The following is a 26,559-nucleotide window of genomic DNA, read 5'->3' as shown; positions in this document are numbered from 1 at the left end:
CCCCTCTCCCTTCTCTCCGCAGAGGTGAAGCGGGTCCACGGCACGCCGCCCCCGGTGTCCCCCAAGCCCACGCCGCCCCCCACGGCGCCCAAGCCCCCCAAGCCCCACGCCGCCATCCAGTCGGTGAGCGCCGGCTCCACGCCAGCCCCGTCCCCCGCCCGGCAGCTGGGCGCCGCCGCCGCCAAGCCGTCCAGCACGCCGCCCTCACTCTGCTCCAGCCCCGCCAAGCCCCTCTCGCCCGGCGCGCAGCCCCAGCAGGTGCCGGTGAAGCCGCCGCGCTCCGCCATCGCTGGCCCCTCCGTCGACAGCGCCGGCCCCGAGCTGGCGCAGCAGAAGCTGGAGGAGACGAGCGCGTCCCTGGCCGCCGCGCTGCAGGCCGTGGAGGAGAAGATCAAGCAGGAGGACAGCCAGGCGGCAGAGTAAGGGGGCGCGGGGCGGGCGGTGGTCCCGGGGGAGGGCACGGGGCTGCACTGTGCCACCGAGCTGCATGGGGAGGGCGGTCGGGAGGCCACGAGCATCACGGGCAGGGGTCAGGCTGTGCCACCACGGCGGGAGCTGGGCTGTGCCGGGGGTGACGTTGCGGGGACACTGTGCCGGAGCATCACGGGGCCCTGGCTGGAGCTGTGCTGGGGAGGTGACACGGGGGGACACCATGCCGGAGCAGCACAGGCATGTGGGGACCTGGGCATGCGGGTGCAGCGGGGGTTGTATTGGAGAGGTGACAGTGGGGGACACTGAGATGGAGCATCGTGGGGCTGGGATGGCCCCAGCCGTGCAGGAGCACTGGGGTCTGCACTGGAGAGGTGACACCGGGGACATGGTGCTGAGCCCTGCAGGGCACAGGGGGGCAGAATGGCCGTGCGGGGGCAGAGGGGACCGTGCGGTGCTGCCGACCTGTGCGCGGTGCTGACCCGGCCCCGCCGCTCGCCCAGCTCGGCCATGGAGTCGAAGAGCACCGTGAGCATCCTGGACGACATCGGCAGCATGTTCGACGACCTGGCGGACCAGCTGGACGCCATGCTGGAGTGAGGGGCGCCAGGGCCCCGCGAACCTCAGGGCTTACGTGGGCACAAGGGCACAACGATCCACGACCCCCCGGCCCCGCCGCCCTCCCCCGTCCCCTTTGTACAGCCATCCCCTCCCGGACATCCCGTCCCTCGGGGTTTGCACAAAGAAGAAGATACCTCAGGATTGTGCTCACGGACTCGGCGCCGGCTCCGGCAGGACTCCCTTTTGCAGAAGCAAAAAAAAAAAACAGAACAGAACAAACAACAGCAGAAACAAAGCAACACGCCCCGGACCGCAACGCCCCCCCGCCGGCTGCCGGGGCTCCGGGGGGTCTCTCTGCCTACCTGTCCGGTGGCCGCCGCCATCGTGCCCGTGCCCTGCTGGCCCCGGTGCCACGGGTCGCCGCGGCCCGAATGTAGCACAAGCCCTGCCCGGCGCGGTGGCCCCAGCAGCGGCTCCGTCAGCGGCGTGCCGCGTGTCGTCGATGGCATTTGCTGGTGGACGCTGTGGCCGCGCCAGGGTCCGGGTGGGCAAATGCACTTGGGTTTCTTTTCTCCTTTTTTTAATTTTCCTTTTTTAGTTTTCTTTCTTTTTCCGTCGTCGTTCGCCGGGGGCGGGCAGGGCGCGGGGTCCCGCCGTGGCGTCGCAGCGGGCCGGGGGCTGCCCCGTGGAGGGATGCTGCCCGAGGGGCGCAAGGGCCCGGCCACGGGGCTCCCCTGCGCGGGGGCTTCGCCTCGGGCCTGGGCAGGGGGTTTGGTTTGTGTTGGTTGCAAATCGGGGAGCGAACGGCCCATCTCGGGGCCCTCGGCAGCACGGGCGGGGGGCAGCGGGACGTGCCCCTGCCCGGCCCCTCCCCGCCGGGGGAGAGGACAGTGATAAGCTATAAAGAAGTATTAATTTATTGGAGGGGGAAAAAAAAAAAAAGAGATAAACCAGATTTCCCCCACCCCCAAAATAATAAAAAGAATAAACTTTAACAAATATATATTTAAAAGATTTAAAAATATTAGCAATTATATATAAAGCAGTTTAAAAGAAATCAAGAGAAAACTGGATTTTAGCTTGAGAAAAACTATTAGATTATACTAAGCTGTGTGTCTTGTGGCAAACTCATTCTACGAGTAGCACAATATTTACCTTTTCTCTGGGTGGAAGGTACGTGCAAGCCGTTCTGTTCGGGTCTTTCCGTTGGGATTCAGTGTCACGTCTTTATTTTTACACCATTAAGAACTCAAAGGATGTGCCTTGTTTTATGGAGGTTTTTGTTAATTCTTATACTGGAGGTGTTTCATTTCTTTTGGAGTGTCTTCAGGTTTTGGGTTTGTTTCTTTTTTCTTGGCATTCGTTTGGTGTGCGCGTGTGGGTGTGCGTGTGTGTGCACGCGGGGTGCGTGTGCTTGCGTGCGTTCTCCGGGACGCACCGCTGTATATTCATGTATAAACTGGAGTTGGAGTCTGGTTCAGTCGCTTGGGTCCTGATGAATGCATTTTTTGCTTGTGGTTTCAAAACAAAGTGTTGCTGTTCCTTTCTTTTCTTGAGACGTACAGAGTGGTCTCTCCCTCCGCCTTCCTCTCCCTCCCTCCCTTTCCCCCCCTTTCTCTCTCTCCCCCATCTCTCCCCTTGTGGTCGCTGATCCAGATGTGTTTGGCACAACTTTGAAATTTCTTTAAAAAAAAAAAACACAAAAAAGACTTTAAAAATAACAAAAAAAAAAAAAAATCACCCGCCTGAAAATATCTGTTGAAAAAGAAAAAAATATGTATCTAAAAAAAAATCCATAAAGTTCTACATAATGGATATATACATATATATATTTTTTATGATTAAGTTATGGACTCTGTATCGTATCCCATCTGTCAAGCTATGCATCTTGGTGCTTCTCCCTGCTCTTCTGTGCTTAGATTTCACCTCTACTCGTCTTATTCTTCCTATTCTGAATAGTAGGTGGCTCGTGGTGCTGTGAAGAAGTTTGCTCCTATACGAAGTCTGGCAACAAATATTTAAAGAAAAATAAAAAAATAAAACCCCTGCCGGGCTGCCACCACTGTTTGTGTCCAAAAAACATCAGCCATCGCGTGCGATGGCTCCCGCCGCGCAGCCAGGGCTGGCAGGCGGCCGCGGGGTCCCGGGCCGTGCCGGCACAGCGGGCGCGCGGGTGCCGGATGCTGCGGCGCACGCGGGTCCTCGTGGCGTGGTTGTGTCTCGCCGGGTGTACGCGCTGCACGGTCCGAGGCCACCCTTGGGTGCCTCTGCCTTGGCCGGGCCGGGTGCCGGTGCTGGGGGTGCTGCGGGGTGCGTGGCAGCCTGGCTGGCTGGGAACTGCTCTCCCCCCGAGCTGCCCAGTCCCTGCACCCCATTTTTCACAGCGGGTGCCGTGGCCGTGCCCACCCCTCCGGGGCAGCCAAGCGCGGCTCTCGGCAGCAGCCGCAGGGTGGACGGGCGCAGGCTGGAGGCAGGAGCTGCCGCAGGACCGGTGCTGGCCGCTGGCTCCCACCGAGAGCCCGCAATAACTCACGCTGGCCAGGAACAACTCTTTCCGCTTTTATTGTCAATGAAGAAATAATCAAATCTATATTACAATCTTAAAAACAGTAGAAAATGTGAGTAAAAATGCAACGGAGGCTTTTTCTCTTTAATGTGGAGACCATTATTACAGGGTGATGAACAATGGGCTTGTGTTATTTGATTTGAGAACTAGCTGTGGGATAAAAATCGTACCTGGCTACTCAAGAAAACACCTCTTCCCAGATGGATCAGCCTGACACCTTGGCAGTAAAATTAAATACTAGAGACAGAAAGGGGTTGGGGTCCCAACCCAGGACAAGGCCTAATGCTCAGTTCTACCATTTACAAAGGGACCAGCCGCCCAGCGTCAGCGCCCTGGCCAGGCCGGCTCCCGCCTGTGACAAGCTGAACCACCGAGCCCCACCAGCGGCCAAGGGCTGCGCTGCATCCGCAGCGGTGCCCTGCGGGGCTGCCCTGGCCTGGAGGCCCAGCCTCGCCCCAGCCCTGGCCCCAGAGGATGCTCCCCCGCTGGGGGGACGCAGGCAGAGGAGGGCACCCTGCGATGCGGAAGGCGCTGGCACCGGAACGGCTTCCTCTGCGTTTCCAATCATGTACGGCAGATCTGAGGGAACATCTGGAGCATCTGTGGGCCAGAGCCGTCCTGAGAGCTGCCAGCCAGGGTCCTTGCGGGTGGGGGAACTGGCCGACGCGCAGCGGCAGGCAGTGGTCGGTGCGGAGAGGAGCTGCAGCAGTTATTTCATAGTGGTGTTAGTTACCCAGCAGGCCGACAGAGGGGAGTTTTTGGTCTTTCAGTGTGCAGGACTAGTGTGGCGCTCTCGCTAGCACGTCCAGACCTGCAGAGGAGAGGCAACGGGAACCCATGGCAGTGACTTTTCTGAGCAGCTCTGTGGGCTTCTCTTCATCCTCTTGTGGAGCTTCCCTTTGGGCTTCCAGCATCCACAACACCCTCTGTCAAGAATTAAACCTCCCACCTGTTGAGAACCAGCCCCTTGTTTGTTTGAAGAAGGCTCCTAACTCATTTAATGCCCTTGTTCTAGTTCTGGAAGAGACCAAACCATCAAGGAGAAGCCTGAGGAAACCAACCTTTACAGTGCTGTCCACGGCGCCGGAGAAGAGGCGGCCCCTGGAGACTGCGAGGGCAGTGACGCTACCCTGGTGTCGCAGCAGCGTCTGAGTACAGATCATGTTGTCCATGCTCCACACCTATGGGCACACAGGAGGCGTGAGACAAGCGAGTGGCACAGGACTCTGGCACATCCCGAGCACTGGGAGGGGCAGGGATGCTGAGTGCCACAGGGTTCGAGCCAGGTGACACAAATTAAATACGAGGCCACGTGGCATGCAGGGATGAGGATCCCCCATCCTCCCTTTCCCTCAAGGCTGTCCATTCTTTAACATGCCAAATGCACAGACGCAGCTGCACATCCCTGGACACATACCCTGAGAGACCGGTCATACGATGCACTGAAGACTTTGGTTTGATCCGGCGTGGAGATGACAGCGAGGGCGTAGACCGTACCCACATGCCCGGTCAGCGTGCGGACTTGTTCCTTTGTCTCTATATCCCAGACCTGCGGGAGGAGAGCGGGGCTCAGAGATCGCACCGGGCTGCAGACCACCAACTTCTCCTCCAAGAGGCGTGTCCACCTCCACACACACCTCCAGGCAGAGCTAGGGCCCCCATCTCCTTGCCCCTCTCCCCCAGCCTCAAGCCAACAAATGCATCAAACCCCGCAGCCCTTACATGGATGAGGTTCTCATAGGTGCCACACACAATGTGGTGGTTTGTCACAGCGATGGAGTAGACGCTGCCTCCTGACGTCTGCAGCACGTGGACACACTCCAAGTTGCGGATGTCCCAGATCTGAAAGAGATGCCGGAGCAAGGGCAGGATGAGACCCATGCAGGGACCCCTCTCCAGGAGGGAGCTCCCTTGAAGCTCTTCTCCAGCCACGCACAGAATCAGCCTGGCTCCATCTGTGCCCAGATCACGTCTTTAAGGACAAATCTGTCCAGCTGGGAATGTTCAGTACTAATGAGCAAAGCCCTGCTATCTTGTTTAGCTGCCCAGCTTTGAACATCTCGGCTGAAAAAGTTGTGGAGATTGCACGCACCTTGTGTGTGTGACTATGCACAAAGATGTGCACACACAACCCAGTCCTTGATAGCACTAAAAACCGATGCAGACAAATTAACAGGGAGTTATTAACGCTGAGGAGGGAAACTTCAAATTCTCTTGTGTCACCCAGATGAGAGGTGAACTATTCATCAAAGCCTGAGCCAACACAGATGAAGGCATTTCGGAAACCACACACAGATTTATGGTAACTCTGCAGCCAGACAGTGACCTTCTCTTCTTATCAGCAGGACTGTCAGCGCAGATAACGCTGCGGCAGCTGCGGAGGCAGCATGAGGCACCATGGCTGTGAGGCCACATTTTATCTTAGCGAGCATCCCCCAGCAGCTGCGCTCCCAAGGACCAGCCAGAGCCCAGCCTTTGTGCCTGCAAAGATGCAATCAGCGTAGTAAAATCCAGTGTGTCAGCAATGCTACAGCAGTGCTCTCACATCCTAGCAACTACCTTTTGTCTGCTCCACCAGCCCATGCTGCAGAATACAGATACGTAGAGGCACGGGGAGAGCTGATGGCTTACAGTTGCCACAAGTCTCAGGGTCCCACCTTGATTGTTTGGTAAGATCCGCTGTAGAGATAGTTTTGAGAAGCCACCAGTGCTCGCACCCAGTGATTGAGACCTGTCAGCTCCTTCTTCAGTTTGAGCTCGGTACCTACAATATCCCAGACCTGCGGAAAGCACAAACACACGCGCACACACACATACGTGGAGGAGAGTCTCAGTGGGACGGGGCAGAACAGGTCAGCCTCTAGCTCGGGGGCCAGGCGCTGCCCACCCTGCCCAGCCAGCCAGCACAAGGCCCTACCAGCTCACTAAGGGGAACCTTGTGCTGGCTCTCCTGCCCCTTGGGAACCACCTGAACCCACTGACTGGCAGATAAAACACACAACAACTATGCTGAATAAGCACATTCCCTGAGGGCCTGGGAGAGCTCGCTCGGAGCCTGCATTATCACTGGCAGAGACCCTTCCCTAGCAGAGCCATGGGCTTGAAAAACCTAAACCCAATCTACAGTAAAGAACTGCTCTGGACTTGCACTCCCAGCCTGTCCCCACAAAGCTGCAGTCCCACAGCTCCTGGGAAACCCTGGCCGAAACCCCCAGCACGCAGGGATCGACGGATCTCACCCCGCCGCTCCAAGCAGCGCTACTGGCCTGCTCGGCTCATCTGGCAGAAGGTGGCTGGGGACAACAAAAACAAAAGGCCCCAAGTTCTCCTTCTGCTTAGTCTGCCTCACTCTCCTCCAGCCCCGAGCGCTCTCGAGATAGCTGAACCACTCCAGGCCCCAGATAAAGAAAAGAGCATGCGCCCTCTTACAGATGGACAGTCCCATAAGCTGTCTCACCAGGAGCTGGAAACAGAACCAAGGGAATCCAGCCAAGGTTTTAAAGGGCAACTTGCAAAGCTGTTCCCCGATTTCTGCATGCTTTAGGTAAAGAATGCAGATTCAAGATCCTTTGGAGGGGGTTTCAAAACAGGCATTCTGAATTCCCAGCCAATTCTGGACCCCAGACACAATTCCCAATGGTCTGAGTAGGTCTGTTGGGGGCCCGAGGAGACACACACTCAGGAACTGCCAAGATACTCCACCTGCAGCCTCAGGTTTACAGAGCTGGAAGAAACAAAAGCTGTTTTTTCAGCCAGATCCAGAACATCTTTGACTTCAGCACAAAGCATGGGCTAAACCTCTGCAGTGCTGGCTGCTCTGTGTAGCTGGGCTTCTCTGTGTGGCTCAGGAGAGTGTAGTAACATTTTGGTCACCTACAGACCAAAATGCCACTTTCTTCCTGTTTGGACACTGCTGCTTGACAGTTTGTACCATCGGTCCCCACCCAGACCAAGAGGAGCCACCCCAGAGCTCTACCTTGATGGCTTTGAGAGAGCCGCTGAACAGCATGTTGTGTGAGGAGACCAAAGTGCAAACAGGATTGTCATGTGCTCGGATCGTGTTCACTTTCTGCAGGTTTTGAATATCCCAGACCTGCAAAGGAGAAGAAGAGCGCCCGTGAGGGGCAGGGGCAGGCCCCTTGTGCTGAAGCCCTCCCTCTTTGCCTCTGAAGGCAGGCAATCACACACAGGCGAAAACGCAGGCAGGAGGGGGCTCTTGTACGAGCCACTGTCCTGGCTTGATCAGAACTGACCACCCTGCCCCAGCTCAGAGCACCGGCCGCCTGCTCCCCATGCAGGAGGGGGAGTGGGGAATCCAGCCTGCAGGAAACACCCAAATCCAACCCACGAGTCACTGGGCTGAAGGCAGTGGATAAAGCACATATGCGTTATCAGTTTTACACCACTGGCAGCTGAAGAGCCTTATAGAAAAAAGGATGCACGTCCCTGCTCTACAACAGCCTGGGGCTGGCCTGTAGATCTCGCATCCCAATTGCGAAACAGAGCAGGGGTCCTGGGTACTCACAATAATGGTGCAGTCAGCAGAGCCACTGTACAGCTTGTTCCTGTAATGTCACCAGAAAACAAAAGGAGGTCAGCGAGGGAGAACGAGTGCGGCGTCCCAGCTCAGTCGCAGGCACCGTGCTGGGCGAGGAGCTGCAGTCCCACAGCCTCACTAGGCCAAGACTAAACACACCAACCCCAGGAGCGGAGCCCAGGTCTCTGGGGAGGCCAGGCTGGATTGGCCCCTCGAGCAGGAGGCCAGGCACCCTGCTGGTGACCAGGGAAGGAGGCCAAAGAGATACGTGCTTTGTCGATTTTTAAAGAGCAAAGAGGCAAGATGTGCCTCTCATGCACAATCTTGGCATGTGCAGGACTGAGGACGGCAATTGTAAGGGCATGCTCAGGAGCCCCAGTGCTCTCCCCGCTCTCTCCTGCAGGGGCAGGTGTCCCTCTCGACTCACCCCTGGATGCAGAGAGCCAGTACAATTCCATCGTGACCCTCCAAGGTCTTTTGGCACTTGTATGTGGTACAGGTATCCCACACCTAACAGGAAACAGAAGTCAGCAGAGGGTCACACGCCGGCAGACAGAGCAGCTGGGGACCCGGGCAGGATGTCAGCAAAGCCACAAAAGCAGCGAAACAAGGAAACAGGCTGTCACCTGGGCACCTGCCTTCCGGGCTCCCAGGCAGAGATAAGCTTGTCTAGGAAGGGAAATTTACTGCAAAGGGTCCGGTCGAAGTTAATGAGACAGCGGACAGCAGCACGCATCAGCCCTCTCCAGCACTGCCTTTCACAGCCCGGGCCAACACAACACACTGAACCGGGGAAGCAGCTCTCGGGGTCCTGCTTTAGCAATTCACAGCCCGTCCTAGGGCTCCAATGGCACAGCACAGCCTCCTCTGCCACTGCAGAGGTTTTCCCCACTGAGCACCACACCAGTCTCTCAAGAGAGGAAACATGGGAATGTGGTGCCCAGAGCAGCCAGGACAGGGGAGAAAGCTGTTTTCTTTCAATAAAAACTTTCAATAAAGTACAGCAATGTCCATTTTCTTCCATGTGGCTCTTGCTATTGCTCAAAGAAACTAAACCAAAGCTCTGCTCCTGGCAGGGAGAGTCGCGGCAGCCCGTGTGGTTCCCCAGCCCAGCCAGCAGCCACCAGCAGCCAACACGGTGACATTGGGAACTGTTGTTTAGGTTGCACTGGAGCAGTCCTGTCAGTTTGAGTTACTGAAAACAGGACAAAGAAAAACAATCATGCCATAAAATGGAAAAGGACACATTTGATCAGGGGAAAATATTTTTTTCTAAGATCATTTTTTATAACAAGGGAAAATAAAATCAGAAGCTGAAATAGGCTTGGATGCCCTAAACACCATATAAAGCAAAACCAGGAGCAGCAGGAATGAGATTCTAATCAGGGCTTTGCAAAAACTGCTATTTGTCTCTCGATTTCACTATCTCGTAACATTTCCTCACAGAGAATTTTGCCCAACTATAACTGCAAAGAATAATTTAAGATTCTTTGGGAAAATTCTTTGGGAGAAGTGTCATCCCCCCACCCCACAAATTGCAACACAGCTTCTGTCCCGCCTGAAGCACATTTACAAATGCAGAAGATAGACAGAAGAGGCAAGCTCTTACCTTAATGGTTTTGTCTGAAGAGCCACTGAAGAGCAAGTCTCCTATGGAGTAAACGCACAAACACCAGACAGGGCCCTGGTGTCCCACAAAGGTCCCCTTGCACTTGAAGATCTGCTGAGGATCATAGGCTACAGAAACAAGAGGGCAGGTGAGAGGTGGGGAAATGCTGCTGTGCCATGTCACGGTGAGTTTGGAGGAGACACAACTCCCTGCACTGCCTGGCAGGTCCTCCTTGCACTTCACGTTGTTGCAGGCCAGGAACCGTGAGACCCTCCCAGTCTGGCTGGAGGGTCTTATGTCCCACCCTTACAGCTCATTGACTTATCACTGCTTTGAGCCCCAGGACTCATTTCCCTAATGCAACTCCCGGGCTGGACCTAGGGAGGCCAGGGATGTAGAGACCACTTGAAATCTCACCCAGCAGCTAATAACCCTGCAGCACTGTGAGTTCCCCTTCAGCCAGTGCTTCTGACAAACTCTCCCACCAGTATTTTCTTCCCACAGCAGCAGTGGTCTTGTGAACAAATCACAGCTGCACCCAGAGACAACTGTGACCATGCCTAAAAGGGCTCACTGGGCCATCAGCCCAAACCCAGCCTCAGAGGATGAAAACCACATGCATACTCACATCCAAGGATGCCCATGTTGAGCCGAGCATTAATGTGGGAGAGTTCGTCCTGAAAAACAGAACAAGCTGCATGAGCTGCAGAGCCATCAAGACCAGTCTGCCCTTCTGGGCATACCTTTAAGACTGTCCCCTTCCACTGCTAAAACCACTCTTGCTTTTGGACAGGTCTTGACTCCCTGTGAAGGCCCTCCCTCAGCAGCTGACTCATTCCCTGATCAGAGGTCTCCTGCTTTAGGACTGCACACGCACCTCCCTCTGTCACCTCCCTCCAGAGACCGCAGGGCTCTGACAGCATCTCAGACCTGCACTAAACTCCTCAGTATTCAGGCAGGCACAGAAATACCTTTCAGAATATACTGTCCCTGCTCTGCCATTCACCAGACTGCTAAAAATAATCAAAACAATTATGGGGACTTCTTGCTCAGCTGGGGTCTTGAAGTCCACCTTGCTGGAGAAGAATTGGAGGGTCTCTGTAGTCTCCTCCACAGCCCGGTCCCTACTGCATCCATGGGGACCCTCTTCATTAGTATGCTTAGGTAAACCAGGATGAGCTCCTCCTGATCAGTACATCCAGTGGGATGCAGTCTGCCTGAACTAGGGAGGAACGTCTGTCTAACATCAGTGCTTGAATAATGTCCAAAATCATGAGACAGCTCTCACTCCCAGCTTGTTAGCAGGGATCTGCTTATGTTCCTGCCTTCTCTGCAGGCAGGGAGAAGGGCATGCTGTCCCTGGCTAGCATAAAAGGTACAGGAGTGCCCAGACTTTGGAGCAGAGGGCTCTCTCCTTGCTGCAGGGGTCCTTTCCTCTGGTAACACATTTCAAGAGCAGCAACAGGCTGAGAAAAGATAGCAGGAACAGTTAAAACAGCAGCTCAGATGCAGTGACCAGAATGTGCTCACTGAGCTGCTTTTAACTCAGCCTAGAGGAAATCTTCACCCAGACCCCAGCTGCAGTAAAGGCAAACCGAACCTGGGGTGAGCACAGCAAGCAGGAGGGAACCCAAAAGACTCCCCCCACTCAGGAGAAGCCTAACTAGCAGCAGAGCCAGCAGCTAACTGCATGCAATCCCTTTTCAGCCCCAGGACCCAGCCCCCTCCTCACGTTCAGCATGGAGGCATCCCTGCGGAACTCCATCAGGTCCTCGCTCAGCTTGCTCTGGTTCTCGTCCAGCACATCTACGAGAGATAGACAGGCCCATAGTCACTGCAGAGTCAGTGACGGCATCCAGGGGAACAGGCAGAGGACATTTGCTGCCACCTAACCTCTGAACAAGGAGGGAGGAGAACCCACTGCTGTTAACAGCAGGGAAAAGCAGGAGGATGTCTGCTACTCAAATGCAAATTGTACTTGAATGCTGAAGACCCAACAAATTTCAGAGGCAAGACAGGGCTGGGCACAGCAACGGTGTCCAGGAACCATCCTCGCTCCAGGATGGCTGCATTGTTGGCTATTCAACTCACTGATTTTTATGGGGGCCTGTGCCCATGGAATGCACAGGAAAAAGTCACAGGAGAAAGGTGGTAGCTGCTAGCAGACATTTCTAGGAATTGCCATGTGATCGGTGACTGCAGGATTAGGTCCCATGATGTTCTGGCAGCAGAGAAGCAAATGGGACCCCTATTTATCCTCTGCAAGGAATATCTGAACCTCCTGAAACCTGCTCAGCACCAGTTTTAAACATGGAATGAATCTTGTAATGCACCATCTTAACAAATAGCTGTCCTGTCCCTACAGCTCTGACCACAGAGCTTGTCCAGTGCAGACTCACCAAACTTGAGCTCCAGGTTCTTCTCCAGCTGGTCGATTTTCTCTGAGAGCTTCCCCAGCATGGAGCGCAGGAAGGCAATTTCCTGGTCCTTCTGGGCCATTGCCACCTGCATCTCATGGAAGCGATCATCTGTCTGCTGCAGGAATTCCTTCAGACCCTCGAACTTGCACGTCTCCAAGTGGGTCTCGTAAGTGTCTTGATTTCCTATGAATGTACACCTACAAGGGGAAGGCAGACGCTGGCTGGAGCAGGGCTCACACTGGAGACCTCCTGCTCAGCCGGTTCCCGAGAGAGAGGTCTGAAGCCTGTGTAGGTTCCCAACTGTTCTGCTCCTCCTACCAGGAGCAGTGGTATTGTGGTTCACCATGCTGCTGGGTGCAGGCAACTGCAGGGTAACATAGAGGCCAAGCAGCTGCCATTCTTCCAAGCAGGGCACTGGCCCCAAACTGACCTGTCTGTCTCTCTGTCTGCCTAGGTAGTGGCAAGGAAAAGCAAATCTTGGGCAAGAGACAGAACGTGGTGTCAGTTCGTGCGCTCACCAGGAGCCCAATCTATGAGCCATCAAAACCAATGGAAAAAACTGCAACTGACCTCGGCAGGTGCCGACTTGGGCCTGCAGCACGGCAAGGAGTCACGGCTGCTCTGTCAGGACTTGCCTTGCTCTGCTTCTGCCAAGACATCTCTTCCTGTAGCAGTAACCTGTGCATCCTGCAGGGAACCCCCAGCCCGGGCTGCACTCCTGCCCAGGTGACAATCAACCCTCCGAGGCTGATCAGCACCTCCCTTGCCCTGGGACCAGGACTGGTTTGAAAGACACTGCTACGGTGCTTGCATTACTCTTGTACTCATCCTCCTCCCTGGTGGCTCTGGCCACATCCACTGCTCTGACTCTCCTCCAGCTGGTTCTTCTGCCTACGCACCTCAGCCTCCTCCTCAGCTGCCAGCAGGGCTTACAGTTGGGCAGCGTGAGCTGCCCGTTCTCAACAGGAGGCCCGGGGGCTGCCTTCTGCAAGCCCTGCAAGCCTGATCTCAGTCTCAGGCCAGTGCACAGCACTGGGCAGAGCTGCTCAGAGCCCATGGGGCTATCCCAAGGCTGCAGTAGCCAAAAAGCAGCTCAGAAATGAGCTCAGAGCATCCCTGCCACTAAAAAGCACCAGCTCCTTACCCGTATTTGGAGTGGGGACATTTTATGTGCTCGCACTCTTTCAGATGTGCCTCCAGGTTCATTTTCAGGAGAGGTGGGCAGCTGGGGTTATTGGGGCAGCGAACTGGCCTGTAATCACAGCTGCTTTCATGATCTCTGCCCATGGAGAGAAGCAAAAGGAGGGAAAATCAGCGATAAGCAAAAATTAACGGAAACAACACAGATCATCAAGAAAGGAGCAAACCAGCCCTGTGAGACTGTCAGGTGATCGAAAGCTTCCTGCTCTAAGATTGCAACTACAGCTTTAAATTCTCATTTGGCCAGTAAGTTGAGAGTAATACTAGGCCACATTTATGCAGTGAACATCTTCTGCAGCTGATCGACTGAGCCTTCAGGCAGCTATCAACCACAGGCAATGGCCAGGTGATAGGGAAGACATTGAATGCACTGTTGGGGATAGGGAGAGAGATAGATTTCAGATTCCTAGGATATAATTAGGATAACTCCTCTTACAAAAAGAATCCCAAGGTCTTTGCTTGACCATAGCCACAGCGTTTCACCCCAGATGTGAGATGGCTGTTTTCACAGTGTATCCCTTTTCCCGATGCTGAGACACTCGGGTAAGCTGGGAGCAGAGAACAGCATCCTTTCCCTAAGAGCAGCCCATCTGCCATCATCCTAAGGCTGAGACATAGCGGAAAGAGCTGTCCCCTCAAGTCACCCTGCCCATTCCCACACCCCTGCACGCCCCAGCAGAGCACTGCTGGCGGGAGCTGCACTGTCCCCAGGAGCCGCAGGGCAGCTCAGATGCGACAGCAGATTGCTGGTGGTGGAGCCCTTTCCCTGGAGAGGCTGCACGCTGGTAACAAGGCACTTACTTCCTGGCACTCAGTTTAATTGTAAACGGACATCCACGGGGGTCCACCTCGAAGGCAGCGGGCTTGCTGCTGGCTGCAGGCCGGCAGCCATACTTGCAGTGAATGAAGAGCTCCCCGATCTGCTCAGCCACTGCAATGTTGTTCACCACTACAGTCAGTTTGGCATTGTCCACAGGGCACTTCTCTGCCAGGTGGGGAAGCAAAAGAGAGAGAGAGTCAGAAAGGGCTGAGACACTGCAGGAGATTTTATTTTTTTGCCTTCTCTGGCCAAGACGGCCAACTCCCAGATGGGTGGCAATGGAACGAGCCATGAATATTCACACAAGGCCTGCAAGCCACTATCTCTGGTTTGTCTTGGGGCTTGGTGAAAAGTTACAGTTTACGATAATCCATGATAATTTGAGCTAGCTGCCAATGAAAGAAGGCCACACTAATTCAGACTACCTTGTGCTTGCTGAAGTGTGAGAGTATTCACAGGCAGTGACCACAAATCAGCAGGTGCCCCACGCATAACCCGCTCCCCCACCCAGGCCTGGGGCTCAGCTCCTCTGCTGCCAGCAGGGCACTGCAGGCCAGGGATGCTGCAGCGAAGCAACGATACGAGCTTTGAGGGCAGGAGCAAAACTGAGCAACTCAGGATTGCAACTGCAAAGCCTTTTGCTACAGATCTGTTGGTTGGGATAGATGTAGCACAACATGATGACAGAGGGTTAGCATGCAAAGAAGAGGGACCCCTCACATGTGGAAGAGGAACATCTTAAGGCAGAAAGAGCTGCTGTTTTGCTGGACTCCCCAGGGAACCTCCTCAGGGCTCGCTATTCTGGTAATACAAATGGCTTGGCTTTGTGCTGAACAACGGCTTTCCAAGAGGGGCACAAGCTCGTGCCAAATAAAGTCTTTTTCATAGCGCAGAGTCCAAAGCAAGTGGGAGCTGGTTAGGCCAGGCCAGCAGCCAGACACTTGGGCTCCACCAGGTTTCTGGAAGAGCTGGGTGAGCTAAAGCAGCTCTGTGTCAGCAGCCAGAGAGCTGGCACTAACGGGATGGGGGAGGAGGGGTTTGATGGGTCTCTGCCAAACACGGCCCCCCTGTTCCTTAGACAGACAGCCACAGAAAGCTTTCAGTCTGAAATCAATGGGTCAGCTCTGGGCGAGACATGTATTATCCTGGGATTATCCATTGCATATTCCAGGATTTGAGAACATCCTGTGCCCAAGAGCCGGGCCTAGCCCTCTAATGCCCATGCTACAGCGCGTACCATCAGTGCTCCGAGCTGCAGTCACCCGTGCCCCAGCCCCTTGCTGCTGCAGTGGCAGCCTATGACTGACAGCTTGTTTTAAGCCCTTCAGACATCTTTCTGTGGGTTTCTTTTTAAGTGAAAGCAAACAAACCAGAAAATAACAGTGTTTTGGCTGCATGACACAAGAACAGTTCTGTACTCACCAGATGTTAAGGCACATCTTCTACAAAATGTGTGCTGTGGAGACAAAGAGGAACAGCAGTGTCAGCGTAAACAATATTGGACAAATTATTCCCGGTGGCTAACAATTGGAAAGGTGGGAGATACCAAAGCCTGTGGCACAGGGGCCTCAGCAGCTGTTCTGCCTGCTTTATAGCTCAGCGCGCTCTTGAGTCTGCACCAGAGGGCAAAAACCAGCTGCTTGCTCAGGCAGCGCAACACAGGTCCTGTTCCTGAGAAATATTAAGCACGTGGTTTGAAGCTTTGAGGGTTCTGCCCTGTTCAAGATCAGGCCATGATCACGGTGCAAGCCAAAGCCACGGACATGTTCTGCCACACTCTGATACTCCTACCTTCCAAGTCTGCATGCGAGTTCTCTTCTTCACCCTCCACTTAGTCCATGTCATTCCTCTCATTTCCCTGAGAAGTCCTCAAGGGGAAGAGCAAGGGGAAGTCTGGCTTGTCCCTGTCCTTGGCCAGTCAGCCCATCACATATATCTCTCTATAGCTCTTCTAACGTAGCTGAAGCTGTCCTGCTGGTTTGTAAGCCCATTAAACGCACTGTAAATTTTGCCACTTTAAGTAGCTCTCTATCACTCTATTCTCACAGCAGAAATGTATGGTAACAATTTAACTTGATAAAGTAGCAAATTCAATCTAACATGCTAATGAATATAAAGAGAAGAACAAAGGCTGCAGCATTTTACTGGTCCTGAACTTGGCCCGTGGGTTCCCTGGAGCTTCCTCAGCCACATTCCCCTGCCACAGGGCCAGCGCTTGGCAGCAGCGCTGGAGAGGCTGCAAGTCACTCTTCAGAGCTGTTATCTGCTGCCCTGCTCACGCAGCCTTTTCCTGCCCTGCACAGCTGCATGGTGCTCTCTCCAGAGCTGCCAAACCAGGACTGCAAGTGAAGCCAGTCTGCTTCCTGCAGCAGATTTTTTTTTCTATATATTAACCAGTAAATCTCAGTGTCTCTATGAAGAGTTGCTTACTGAAATGGTGCAGCAAAACTGCACCAACTTCCAACACCTTTGGGGATAGCACCCTCACTGCAATAAACAATCCTGCTCTCTGCTTTTGTTGCTACAGCTCCATCCTAGCAATCAGAAGCATGCCAGAAGCCTTAGAGAGCCCATCACAAAGCCATCTTTCTTCACATGGAACACAGAAGCAGGAATAATATACAGTTTCTATTAAATCCCAGTAAAATGGAATATAGAAGAATATTCATAATACTCTGTGCCTTTCATTAGAGGATCTCAAATCCCTTTGCAAGCATTAACTAAATGAAGCTTCAAGCCATTCTTGTTTTATAAGAAACACTTTCTGCACAACTGAAGAGCAGCCGTTCCCGAGGTGCCCAGGAGGCAGCAGCACTCTGCAGAGCCCTTCAGGACAGGGAATGAGGAGTTTTAGACCTCACTGAAACCACACCAAGGAGACTGAATGTGGCCAGGATAGGGAGGCTGGACAGTACAGATCTCCTGGGAAAAGCAGCCCGATTTTAAGCAACTCCCAGGCTTCTCTGGCTAACTGTAGAGTGCCCCACACACCCCACTGGAGACTGGTTCAGAGCTGCCTTGTGGGGAAATCTAACGCATGTCCATCAGCATCTCTGCTCCTATACTGGCCTGGCTTCCCCGGTCAGGGGCTGCCTCGTCTTTGCTCACTCAGGTTGACAGTCACTGGGGACAGTCAGGGCTTCGCTATAGGTCACATAGGACACCTATGGAGCCCACGTTCATGATTTGGAAGAGTACTGCCTTACCCCACAGGTTGTGATGACTGGATCCTTAAACACACTACAGCACAGTTGGCAGCACAGCTTCACAGATGGTTGTTCAGCAAACACCAGTGGCTCCTGAAAAGGAGGAGAGAAAGGGACAGAGAGAGCACAAGGATTAGTCCAAACACAAGAGCCTCCAACTCTGCAGAAGGAACAAAACAACTCTTCAGCGGTGAGCCTTGGGGAGCCTGGGACACAGGGCATGCTAATTATCTCATTATCTCAAAATTAACTTTTGTCTGGATCTGCTGACCTCCAGTATGTAAGAGGTAGAGGAAGAATGAAGTTGGGAATGGCTGGAGACCCTTAGCTCATCACAAACTGGGGGCCACCAGCATGTGGATCAGGACCAACAGCAAACTGCACAGACCAACTTCTTTGCCAGAGTGACTCAAGTCACCAGAACTGCATGAGCTGCACTGTCTGGTGCTTTTTGCTTGGTTGGACTGAACAGTGCGTTGTCAAAAATGTCCCCTGTACTAAGCCTGAAGTTTAAAAGCAATTTTAAAACAGCTCGCACTTTTGTATTTTTGAAACATCCTGAAGGAAGGGCTCTTTCATTCCCTTACGAAGGAGAAACAACATTGTTTCTGCTGCAGTGGGCCCATCTCTCCAGTTTTGTTTACCAGCTAAGACTGCTGGAGCGCGGGCTCTGAGCACGTCCTCCTGGAGCAGCACAGCTCTCCACTCCACGCCAGAGCAGGGCTTCACATTTCAGAGCATTTCAAACCAGTCACGGCAGTTCGGTCTGTCTTTTCATCTTGTGCTGCCCTCAGAACTGCAAACACAACCCCCTGGGTTCCTAAATGTGAAACGCACACTTTTATCCCAGATCTGTGGCAAAATGCCGCCTGACCTTTTATGCATCCAGTCTGGGGTTAGTTCCTGGGTCACAAGCTAAGCTCAGCTTAAAAGTGTCCTCCCCCAACAAAAGTCACATGTGGACAATTCCCCACTCTCCTAGGGCTTACAATCAAGTCAGTGGGGTGCCATGCAGCTCTAAATGCAGGATGGGGCTCAGAATCAGTGGGGAATTGTATTAGTCTTGCTGCCTGGGGCTAGACCACCAGCCTGAAGACTTGCAACCCCCTGCTGCTCTGCAGCAGAGCCAGGGAATCACACACAACTTTGCAAAGACTTACAGTTTTTCTCAGAAGCGGAAAAGCCTCACCATTGTCCCCTCTTTACATGTGGGGAAACGGCACACAAGGAAGCAGAAGTCAGCGGTGGAAACAAAATTAAAACCAGGAGTCCTGACAGCCAGGCTTTTAGTTGCCAGACATCACGAAAATCTGCCCATGATAGCTCTATGTACTCACAAGAGTCCACTAAGCTACTCTTTTGACACTGAACTTCCTAATACTGCTCCTTCAGACAATCCCAAATACCTACTGGCTCCTCCTCTTCCTCATGGAGTGAGAACGTTGAGCGCAAGGACATGTTGGACTCAGAGTGCAATGAACGGACGGAGATAGCAGAGTCAGAGCGGCGTGGGGTGCTGATCGGAGGCTTCAAAGAGATAAAAACCAGTTCTTGTTATTGCAAATAATTCCCCCTGCTCCAAAACCCTATGCAGAGTCTTCAAGTGCAGTTCCCCCCCTCCACAAAACTCAGCTGCTCCATTTGTTCATCCACTCTGCCAAGCTGCACTGAGTGGCCCCCAGAAGTAGCATGCCTCGCTGCTGCGTGCCCTTCCCGGCAGCCGCGAACACTGCACCATGTTCAGAGCCAGGACAGGCATCATTCAGGTTTAACTTACTAAACCAAGCTGACATCTAAATTCCAAGCACGTAACTTTCTCAAAGGTGCATTCATTTGTATACTTACCGTGCGCACCCGCAAAGCAATGGTTTGGAAGAATTAATCCTTCACAGAAAGCTTTGTAAATCTCCCCCAGAGACAGCTACCAGCTTCTGCAATTTCTATAATCTCAGCAGCAGCACTTGTTGTTTCACTCGCTATCTAACTTCTGCCAAATTTCTTTGCGTAAGTGTGGAGACTTCCTTCTATTCAATTCAGTAACAGACTGGCTTTGTCGCTTCCTGCTCGGGAGGGGAGAGCTAAGTGGACATCGCATGCACCAATCAAGAAAAATCCCACTGGTTACGGTGGCCTTGGGATTGGCTTTGAGGGAATGCTGCTGCTGGAATATTAACCAGCAGTACATCTCTAAGGGTGGAACATCAACCAGCAGTGCGTAGCCAAGATGCAATTCGGTGTCAAAGCGAAACCGGAGACTCTTCAGAGCACGGGGTGATTGGATTTGGGGGTCTAGAACAGCCAGTAGCGCAGCCGCTTCTGAGTTACTCTGGAAGAGATGCTGCTGGCAAACTGGGAAGAGTGCAGAGAAGCAATAAAAGTTTTCAAGGAGCAGAACAGATGACAAAGAAATGGCAGAACGAAGCCATAAGCTTCAGATGCTTGGCATCAAGAGATGACCAATGCCCAGGCTGCCTGCACCTGCATGTATCACACCTATACGTGGCTTGACTGTAGCCTACATCAGTCGCAAACTCCTAGAAGTGCTGGCTGGAAGGAGCTCTGGAGATCGCTGGCCCTGCTGCCCACTTGAAGAGGGACTCTCCCTGGCCCTGGATCAAGTCAGCCCTGGCACTGCCCAGCTGGAACGGGGAAAGCTGCACAGATGAGACTCCGTCGCCCTGGATTCCTGTCCTGCACTACCTTGTAAGCAAAATGTTTTTTCCTCACGTTCAATCTGAACCTCCCAAGCTGCATTTTGTGTGCTTGCCCTGGGTGAAAGCGTGTGACATCAGGCCCACAGACAGACAAAAGCAGCGTAAGAGGCCAGTGGGGCAGTCAGGAAATTCAGCAATGAAAGATGTAAGATGAGCTTCAGAGACTGCTATCTTCCCCAGAGACAGACTATACTGCAGCCTGAGCGCAGTCCTTGCTGGGCTGCAGAAGAGGAGCACACCAGGATCCTGCTGGTTCTTCACACTGCTCTGCTTCTTAATTTTTATGATACTGGGATCCTAGGAGCTCAGAAATGCTGCATCTGCTTAGAAGCCAAAGCATAAAGCTCTTTTTCTTAAAGAAGGCATATTTATTGGCTAAATATGTAAACCTTGAGGAGGAATGGTTATAATGAGGTAAATCAATTTTATGTGTATCCATTAATTTTATTATTTTCTTCCACTAGTAACAGAAGTTATTAAAATAACAAGAATGACTGTGCATAGTTCCCATTCTGGAGGTGACACAGAGATCAGGGCAGCAAAGGCAGGCTCTGCAGGGAGGCAGTTTTATCAAAAGCAACGTCTTCTGGATCACAGACAGAGAGGAGGGGGACTGCAGCCCAAGAGCTCTTTCAGGAGGCAGGGGTATGAGACGCAGCCTTGCTAGGCTTGTGCAGCACTGCGGGCTCAGTTCCCTGTGTCCCGGCTGGGCCAATGCTGATGTAAATTACGCAGGAGGGAAGCTGATGTGCTGAGAAAGGTCACTCCACTCGGGCTGTAGTGACAATGCTGAATGGCAGAGGTGTGCACCGGCATTTACTGCCCCTCTAGGTATCTGCAGCCTTTGTTTTTGCCAAGCAAACAAGGCTAAGATGCGAGAGACCTCAGCTCTGCAGGGTTAGTCACTGCACTGCTTCCCACTCCTAGCCTGGCTATTTAGGCTGAGCTTTGCAGCACTAGCCGTGTGTAGAGCAGCCAGCACAAGGGGACTGACTGCAGGGTGCTCTTGCACTGCAAACAGAATAACAGAGCGTGAGGACCACAGGACACCCACCCTGTGGGCATCTGCACGAAAGCCAAGGAGTGCCAGGCCCTGCCGCAGGGGCAAGGTGGCACAAGTGGCACTGCTTCGGCCAGGCTTGGATTCGGGAGGATCCGTCAGAAGGGTCCCACCTCCCCACAGCTGCGCCAGGGCTATTTCTGCACTAAACATCAAGTCCACCCTCAAACAGCCCAAGGATGGAGTGCTCAAACATCTTTTGATGGAAGACAGATAGCTTATGGCTGGCTGGTAACCCACTCCAGCCTCTGGTTCAGGGGTGAAGCTCCCTGTAAACAACTGAGACTTTGGACAGCCAGTCCAAAGCTCTTCATCCATTAGTACGCATTTGCCCCAATATTCAGCTGTAATCGTTAGGTGCAGTTCCCATCATGTCAGCTACAAAAGCAGCCTCCATGTGAAGACTCTAGTACAGTCTTTGTTCCTGCTCCCTGTAGGCATAGCAAAGCTGGGAACCCGTGGCACTGTTTTCAGGAAAGATGACAGCAGCCGGCTCAATAATCCCTGCCTTGCACACAGAACACGCTGCTCTGCTTTTGGTTTCATTAACAGAAGCTTTAAAAAGAAAGAAAAAGGGGTGGTGGAGGTCACAGGAGGGCTCTGACTTGTCTCCAGCTGTCTCTCTGATGGCTGACAAGCCCTTGGCAGCTTCTGGAGAAGGGAAAACTTAGCGATGAGGAATGGAAATCCCAGATTATTTCTTGACAAAGCAAAGGAAGCTTCCTAAAAGGGTTAGTGAGAGTTTGTCTGGAGCAGCAGGCAGAGCAGGGCTGTGGCGCTTCTCGTTTGTTAGCACCTAGGGCTGCAGGCTGCTTCCTGAACCGCTCATTAATTCTCTTGCTATTTTTGGTTAAGAATATTTAGCACTCCAGGGAAGATGGGCTGAGATTGGCCAAGAGGACTGAGGCTAGGTCCTAGGAGAGATCTCTCATTCTTGGCTGCACACCTCAGTTTGCCACACCGTAGTTTTTAAAGGAGTCAGGGAGCTTCTCCATCAGACGTAGCTAAATGTAACGTCCCCAGCACCGCCTGCTCCGCTGGAAAAATCCTCACCTGTGCTCTGTGAGAACTACACGGCTTGTGAAAAGGGTGCAGTGAGCCCAGCACTCAGCCCACGGGATCAGCGCTGACAGCCAAGGGCTTCCTGGAACAGTGGCCCAGCACCATGGGGTCAGTGATGTGATGGAGAGTTGCATTTGCCAAGGACACAAGGCAAATGTTCAAAGGACTTTTTGAAAAAACAAACACACGCTCACATAAAACACAGCAAGATCTCTGAGCAACAGAAGGAACTTTATAGGATGCTGACAATAAAGCTCTTTGCAATCTGGTGTCAAATTTATTTTAAGAAGTGTTGTAGCTCCATACTGTTGCTGACCCCACTCTCTGCCAGCGCCTAACTTCAGCAGCAGCAATGATCCCTTTATCCCTGACTTGGAAGCTGGGTCTTGTAACCTGACCTTAATTTGAAGAGTCTACTACTCACATGCTTAAATCTAAATAGGAGCTTGTGGTTATGAGATGTGGCTGGAGCATTAGGGATAGGAGAAGATCAAGGCCTCAGAGCTATCTGCCCATTCACTGAGGTTTGCTTTGCTGTTGCTGTTCCTGATTTGATTGATTTAGCTGATTTAATTTCTCTGTAAGCAGCTAACCCTGAGGTCTGTTGGATCACTAAATTCCCAAAAAAAGTTAGTCAGAAGTGATGAATGAGAAAACTGGGTACAAAATTAGGAAGTGCTTTTCTGCAAAGATATTGCGACACACGGGAATGGTTTGTGTGAGAAGACCCCGATGATGTAATCCCCAGGAGCCGAGCATAGTCTGTGGTGTCCGACATCCCACTCTGCACGTTTCAAACGTGCGCCCTGCGGTCAGAAGCCCCATCTGGAGGTGGAAAGAGGAATGGATTTTCTGGTCATAACTGCAGGGCCGGCTGTGCTGCTGGATGGTCCATCCAACACACCCTGATGGAGACTGGCCTCAGCCACAGCCCCAGAGATCACTGACAGCAGCTCTGTTTTCTCCCGAGCTCAGGAGACCCAGAGCACACTGCTCACATCAGAAGGCAGGTACACCCTCACAAGTAGGCCCGCGGGATTTGCAGCTCCTGGGCTTTGTAACCACATAATATTTTGAAGCAGTCTGAAAATGAGCACCAGCAGTGCCAGCCTAATGCCCCAGGTCAGAAGCAGCCTGTACTTCCCCACCGCGCCAACCCTGGGAGCAGCCAGGAAATGCTGAGGCTGGTCCTGCCTCTGGTGCAGACATCTGCCTCCGATATAACGCAGTGCCTGGGAATGAGGAGGGAGGCAGAGAAGTCCAGAGGAGGACCAGACGTCTCTCATTTGACACATAATCAGCTAAGCCAGTCAGCAAGGGGGCTTCTGGCAACACCTACCATGCCATCGTCCTCATCTCGTGGGGAGTAGGTGAGTGTGCTGGAGGAGGATGGGGTCCGACGATGCTGTTTAAAAGTATTGGTCCCGTCAGCTTTAAAGCAAATTAAAAAAAAAAAAAAAAAGCAAGCATTTAGGCTCCTCAGTAACATTTCCGAGCTACAGGTCAGTCTTTGTAGCTTAAGTGTTCCTTGAAAAAGGAAAAGACTAGGGATTCCCCAACTCCAGTTCTTGACTTGGACATATCGGTGCAGGCAGAACAATCCTGATCTCTGATAGCTTGCTGAAATGCATGCGGCCCTTTGAAGGTAGCTTGCCCAGAAAAGAGCACAGGTAATATTCTACCAGGTCCATATGTTAAAAATACTATTAAAAGGAAACCTTACACTCCTACATATTTCAGTCACTGACAAAAATTACTTTGATCAAGGGAGGTCTGGATATTCTTGTAGCACAAGGGAAACATGCTAAATTAAACTGGAGATATTTGTATCAAGATCATATTACTGACTTATATAAAATTTTGAATGTAAATATTCAGGAGTCCAAAAACATCTAGAGTCCAGAGTCCCGTTTGGATTACATTTGTACATTTCCCCTGGGCAGATGTTCATTTCCTTATCTAAATCAGTGTTAAGTGCCACAGTTTATCTTTACTAAAGTAAGGATATTTTTATTCCAAAATGAAACCAGACCTCTTCCTACATTCACACCACGTGTCAGGGCTCAGACTCCTCACCTGCTGGGCTTTGAGGAACAAAGCCCAAGAATTTTAAATGAGCAGGTACACTTGCACCCCCTCCTGTATGAGTTAAAAAAGGCTAGGATTTTACCAAAGTGTCCAGAGTGACTCGCAGTCAGGCAGAGAGTGAAAATGGGAATTTTCAGTGCTAGTAATGATTGCGTGAGAAGTCACAGAGATAAATAAGATTTGGGAGTAAGCTCTGTATCAAACCCCCATCCTAATTTCAGCAACGGCTTCCCAGTGGTACTGTTAAGTCTGCCTAATGTGAGAAAATTTCTGCGCATGCTCATTTCCATCATGCCTGGTGATCAGATGCCATGACGAAATATCACTTGGGCTGCATAATACTAAAAACAGCACCTCAGCACCTATCTGTAATGAACACAGTGATTCTCCCAACAGTTTATCATCTGTAGAACAACAACAACAACAAAAGTGGTAGGAATCACACATAGTGCTTTGGGGAGAAGCGCTATGCATGAAATACACTCACCCTTCGTGATGGTCGTCACAGCAGAGTAGGCTGGCCCAAAAGTTGTTTCCATTCTTGTCTGAAACATTGACAAAATGAAGGTCAGTGCATATCAAGCAAGCCCAAAGGCTTGCTACCTTTCCTCAACCGGTGAAACAAATGTACATATATATTCCCAACTTTTATCTGTGGATATTGTGATTTTTAAGAGGCAAGGAAGTACCGTATTTTCAAAAGCCTTCTTCATTTTCTCAAAAGAAAGGATGAGAACATAAGAAGCAGCCCTAGCCCCTATCCTTTGCCAAGAACACCAAGCCTTACCCCGTTAGTGTTTTCGGAAGTAGTGATGTTTGTTGTGCCACTGGAGAAACGATTGTAGCGAGCGTTCTTGTTTGAGCTCATAATCTAGGCCAGCATTTGTTAGTCATGGGAAGTTTGCTCTGTGGAAGAGAAAGACAGAAGGAGAGTTAGCTTCATTGTACATATTTTCCTGGGCTCAGAGAACAATCTCCTGTAGAATTAAGTCCAAGTATTTACCTAAGCTCACATAAACCTGGATTTTCAGAAGCAAGTGGCAAGGTCAAAGTCAGGTTCCTTCCAGTCATTCCTGCATGAGTGTTCAGCATTTTCTAAAGATATGGTATCTTTTAAAATAACTCCTTAATCACCCAAATACTGGAATACCCATAATCATTAGCTGCTTTTACAGGTATAGAACTGTTTTAATAGCAGATAAGACTTCTCAGGAGACTCCTCTAAGACAGACAGCATTCCACTGGTCACGATACACATCAATCTTCTAAAAATGAGAGTAGGTACCAGTTGTGACTGACAGTCCCAGCAGAGAAGAGCCCTACGCAGGATCTGTATCTAGTCCTCTCTCCCTCCCCTGTTTGAGCGTAGTTCAGAAAGCAGGTTACCTGCTGCTTCCCAAAACACTTCGCACAGAGCAGTGTTTAGTAAGCAGGGTCGTAAAAGGGAGCCCCCTCCACAAGACACAGCAGTGGCGAGCACAGAGCAGGCTGTACCATGGCAGGCCGAGGGATTTCGGCAGAGGCCACAGACACGAGCCTGATCTTTCAGCCTGACGGGGAACTGCGAGGGCATGGAGGGCAGAAAAGGTCTCTGGATGTAAAGCTATACCAGTAAAACCCTTATCCCATTAACTGTGAGGCTCAAGCTGAGCTGGCCTGGACTGCAGAGCCTAGGGAGCTTGTTCACTCGCACCTTTGTGGCTCAGGCCATCTTCCGAGCACACCTTCCCATTCAGTCACCTGGGGCTTTGCTTTAGCACAAGGGGTTGTGACTGCCTTCCTTCCCCCAGGACCACCCACCCACAGATGAAGGAAGAGGTGCCCTGGAAGCTCATCAGCCCCACATCCTTGTCAGCTCCAAGGGAGCCCCTTTCCCGGGCAGGCTGTGCCACGCTTTCTGCACTTCCAGCCAAGGAAACCAAAGCCTAAACTTCCCTGCATCCCCAGAACTTACGGCTGCCTCATATTCAAAAGTGTGATTAGCACAGGCCTCATCCTGTTCTTGTGATGAACTCAGTGGGAGCTTTGCTATTTAATTCAAAAGCCCTGGGCTGTACTGCTGAACACAAAAGCCAGGGCTAGATCTCAGCAGAAAGCAAAAATCCCATGTTTGATTTAGTTATATTTGCATTAAAGGAGTTCTTTCCTGCACAGTCTGAGCTACAAGGACAAGGAAGCCATGAGAGAAACCTTACTTCAAGTAACATGTTTGTGATTCTGGACCTCACTCCCAGTTTCTGCTCAGAAACAACCAGCAAAGTCTGGATCATCACCCAGAAAGAGAAAC

General features: G+C 52.1%; 2 protein-coding genes across 6 annotated transcripts in view; one reads left to right on the top strand and one right to left on the bottom strand.

Moving 5' to 3' along the window:
• The window catches only part of CASKIN1 (CASK interacting protein 1), a 35,283-nt gene extending 31,850 nt beyond the window's left edge, over positions 1 to 3,433 (top strand). The window contains exons 20-21 of the mRNA XM_075165552.1: positions 23 to 419; positions 933 to 3,433. Coding sequence (XP_075021653.1) covers positions 23 to 419; positions 933 to 1,029 — 494 coding nt within the window. The 3' untranslated portion in view covers positions 1,030 to 3,433. The remainder of the gene's footprint in view (positions 1 to 22; positions 420 to 932) is intronic.
• Positions 3,434 to 3,535: 102 nt separating this feature from the next.
• TRAF7 (TNF receptor associated factor 7) overlaps positions 3,536 to 26,559 on the bottom strand; it is a 36,939-nt gene continuing 13,915 nt past the window's right edge. For 2 of the 5 annotated variants that reach the window (XM_075165554.1, XM_075165553.1), the window contains 20 exons: positions 25,060 to 25,178; positions 24,760 to 24,817; positions 23,524 to 23,615; positions 18,759 to 18,875; positions 17,349 to 17,441; positions 15,565 to 15,598; positions 14,124 to 14,307; positions 13,267 to 13,401; positions 12,102 to 12,319; positions 11,435 to 11,508; positions 10,331 to 10,379; positions 9,703 to 9,830; positions 8,521 to 8,603; positions 8,082 to 8,121; positions 7,533 to 7,649; positions 6,214 to 6,336; positions 5,279 to 5,398; positions 4,974 to 5,105; positions 4,618 to 4,737; positions 3,536 to 4,367 (listed from right to left, as the gene is read on the bottom strand). In XM_075165554.1, coding sequence (XP_075021655.1) covers positions 4,353 to 4,367; positions 4,618 to 4,737; positions 4,974 to 5,105; positions 5,279 to 5,398; positions 6,214 to 6,336; positions 7,533 to 7,649; positions 8,082 to 8,121; positions 8,521 to 8,603; positions 9,703 to 9,830; positions 10,331 to 10,379; positions 11,435 to 11,508; positions 12,102 to 12,319; positions 13,267 to 13,401; positions 14,124 to 14,307; positions 15,565 to 15,598; positions 17,349 to 17,441; positions 18,759 to 18,875; positions 23,524 to 23,615; positions 24,760 to 24,817; positions 25,060 to 25,140 — 2,013 coding nt within the window. In that variant the 5' untranslated portion in view covers positions 25,141 to 25,178 and the 3' untranslated portion in view covers positions 3,536 to 4,352. Of the gene's footprint in view, positions 4,368 to 4,617; positions 4,738 to 4,973; positions 5,106 to 5,278; positions 5,399 to 6,213; positions 6,337 to 7,532; positions 7,650 to 8,081; positions 8,122 to 8,520; positions 8,604 to 9,702; positions 9,831 to 10,330; positions 10,380 to 11,434; positions 11,509 to 12,101; positions 12,320 to 13,266; positions 13,402 to 14,123; positions 14,308 to 15,564; positions 15,599 to 17,348; positions 17,442 to 18,758; positions 18,876 to 23,523; positions 23,616 to 24,759; positions 24,818 to 25,059; positions 25,179 to 26,559 lie in introns of those variants that run through there. The other 3 variants (XR_012676149.1, XM_075165555.1, XM_075165556.1) reach the window with 3 other exon arrangements.

This window comes from Calonectris borealis, chromosome 16 (assembly GCF_964195595.1).
Source record: "Calonectris borealis chromosome 16, bCalBor7.hap1.2, whole genome shotgun sequence".
NCBI lineage: Eukaryota > Metazoa > Chordata > Aves > Procellariiformes > Procellariidae > Calonectris > Calonectris borealis.
Note: the sequence above shows the minus strand (reverse complement) of the source record. Positions and strands in the feature narration are given on the sequence as shown.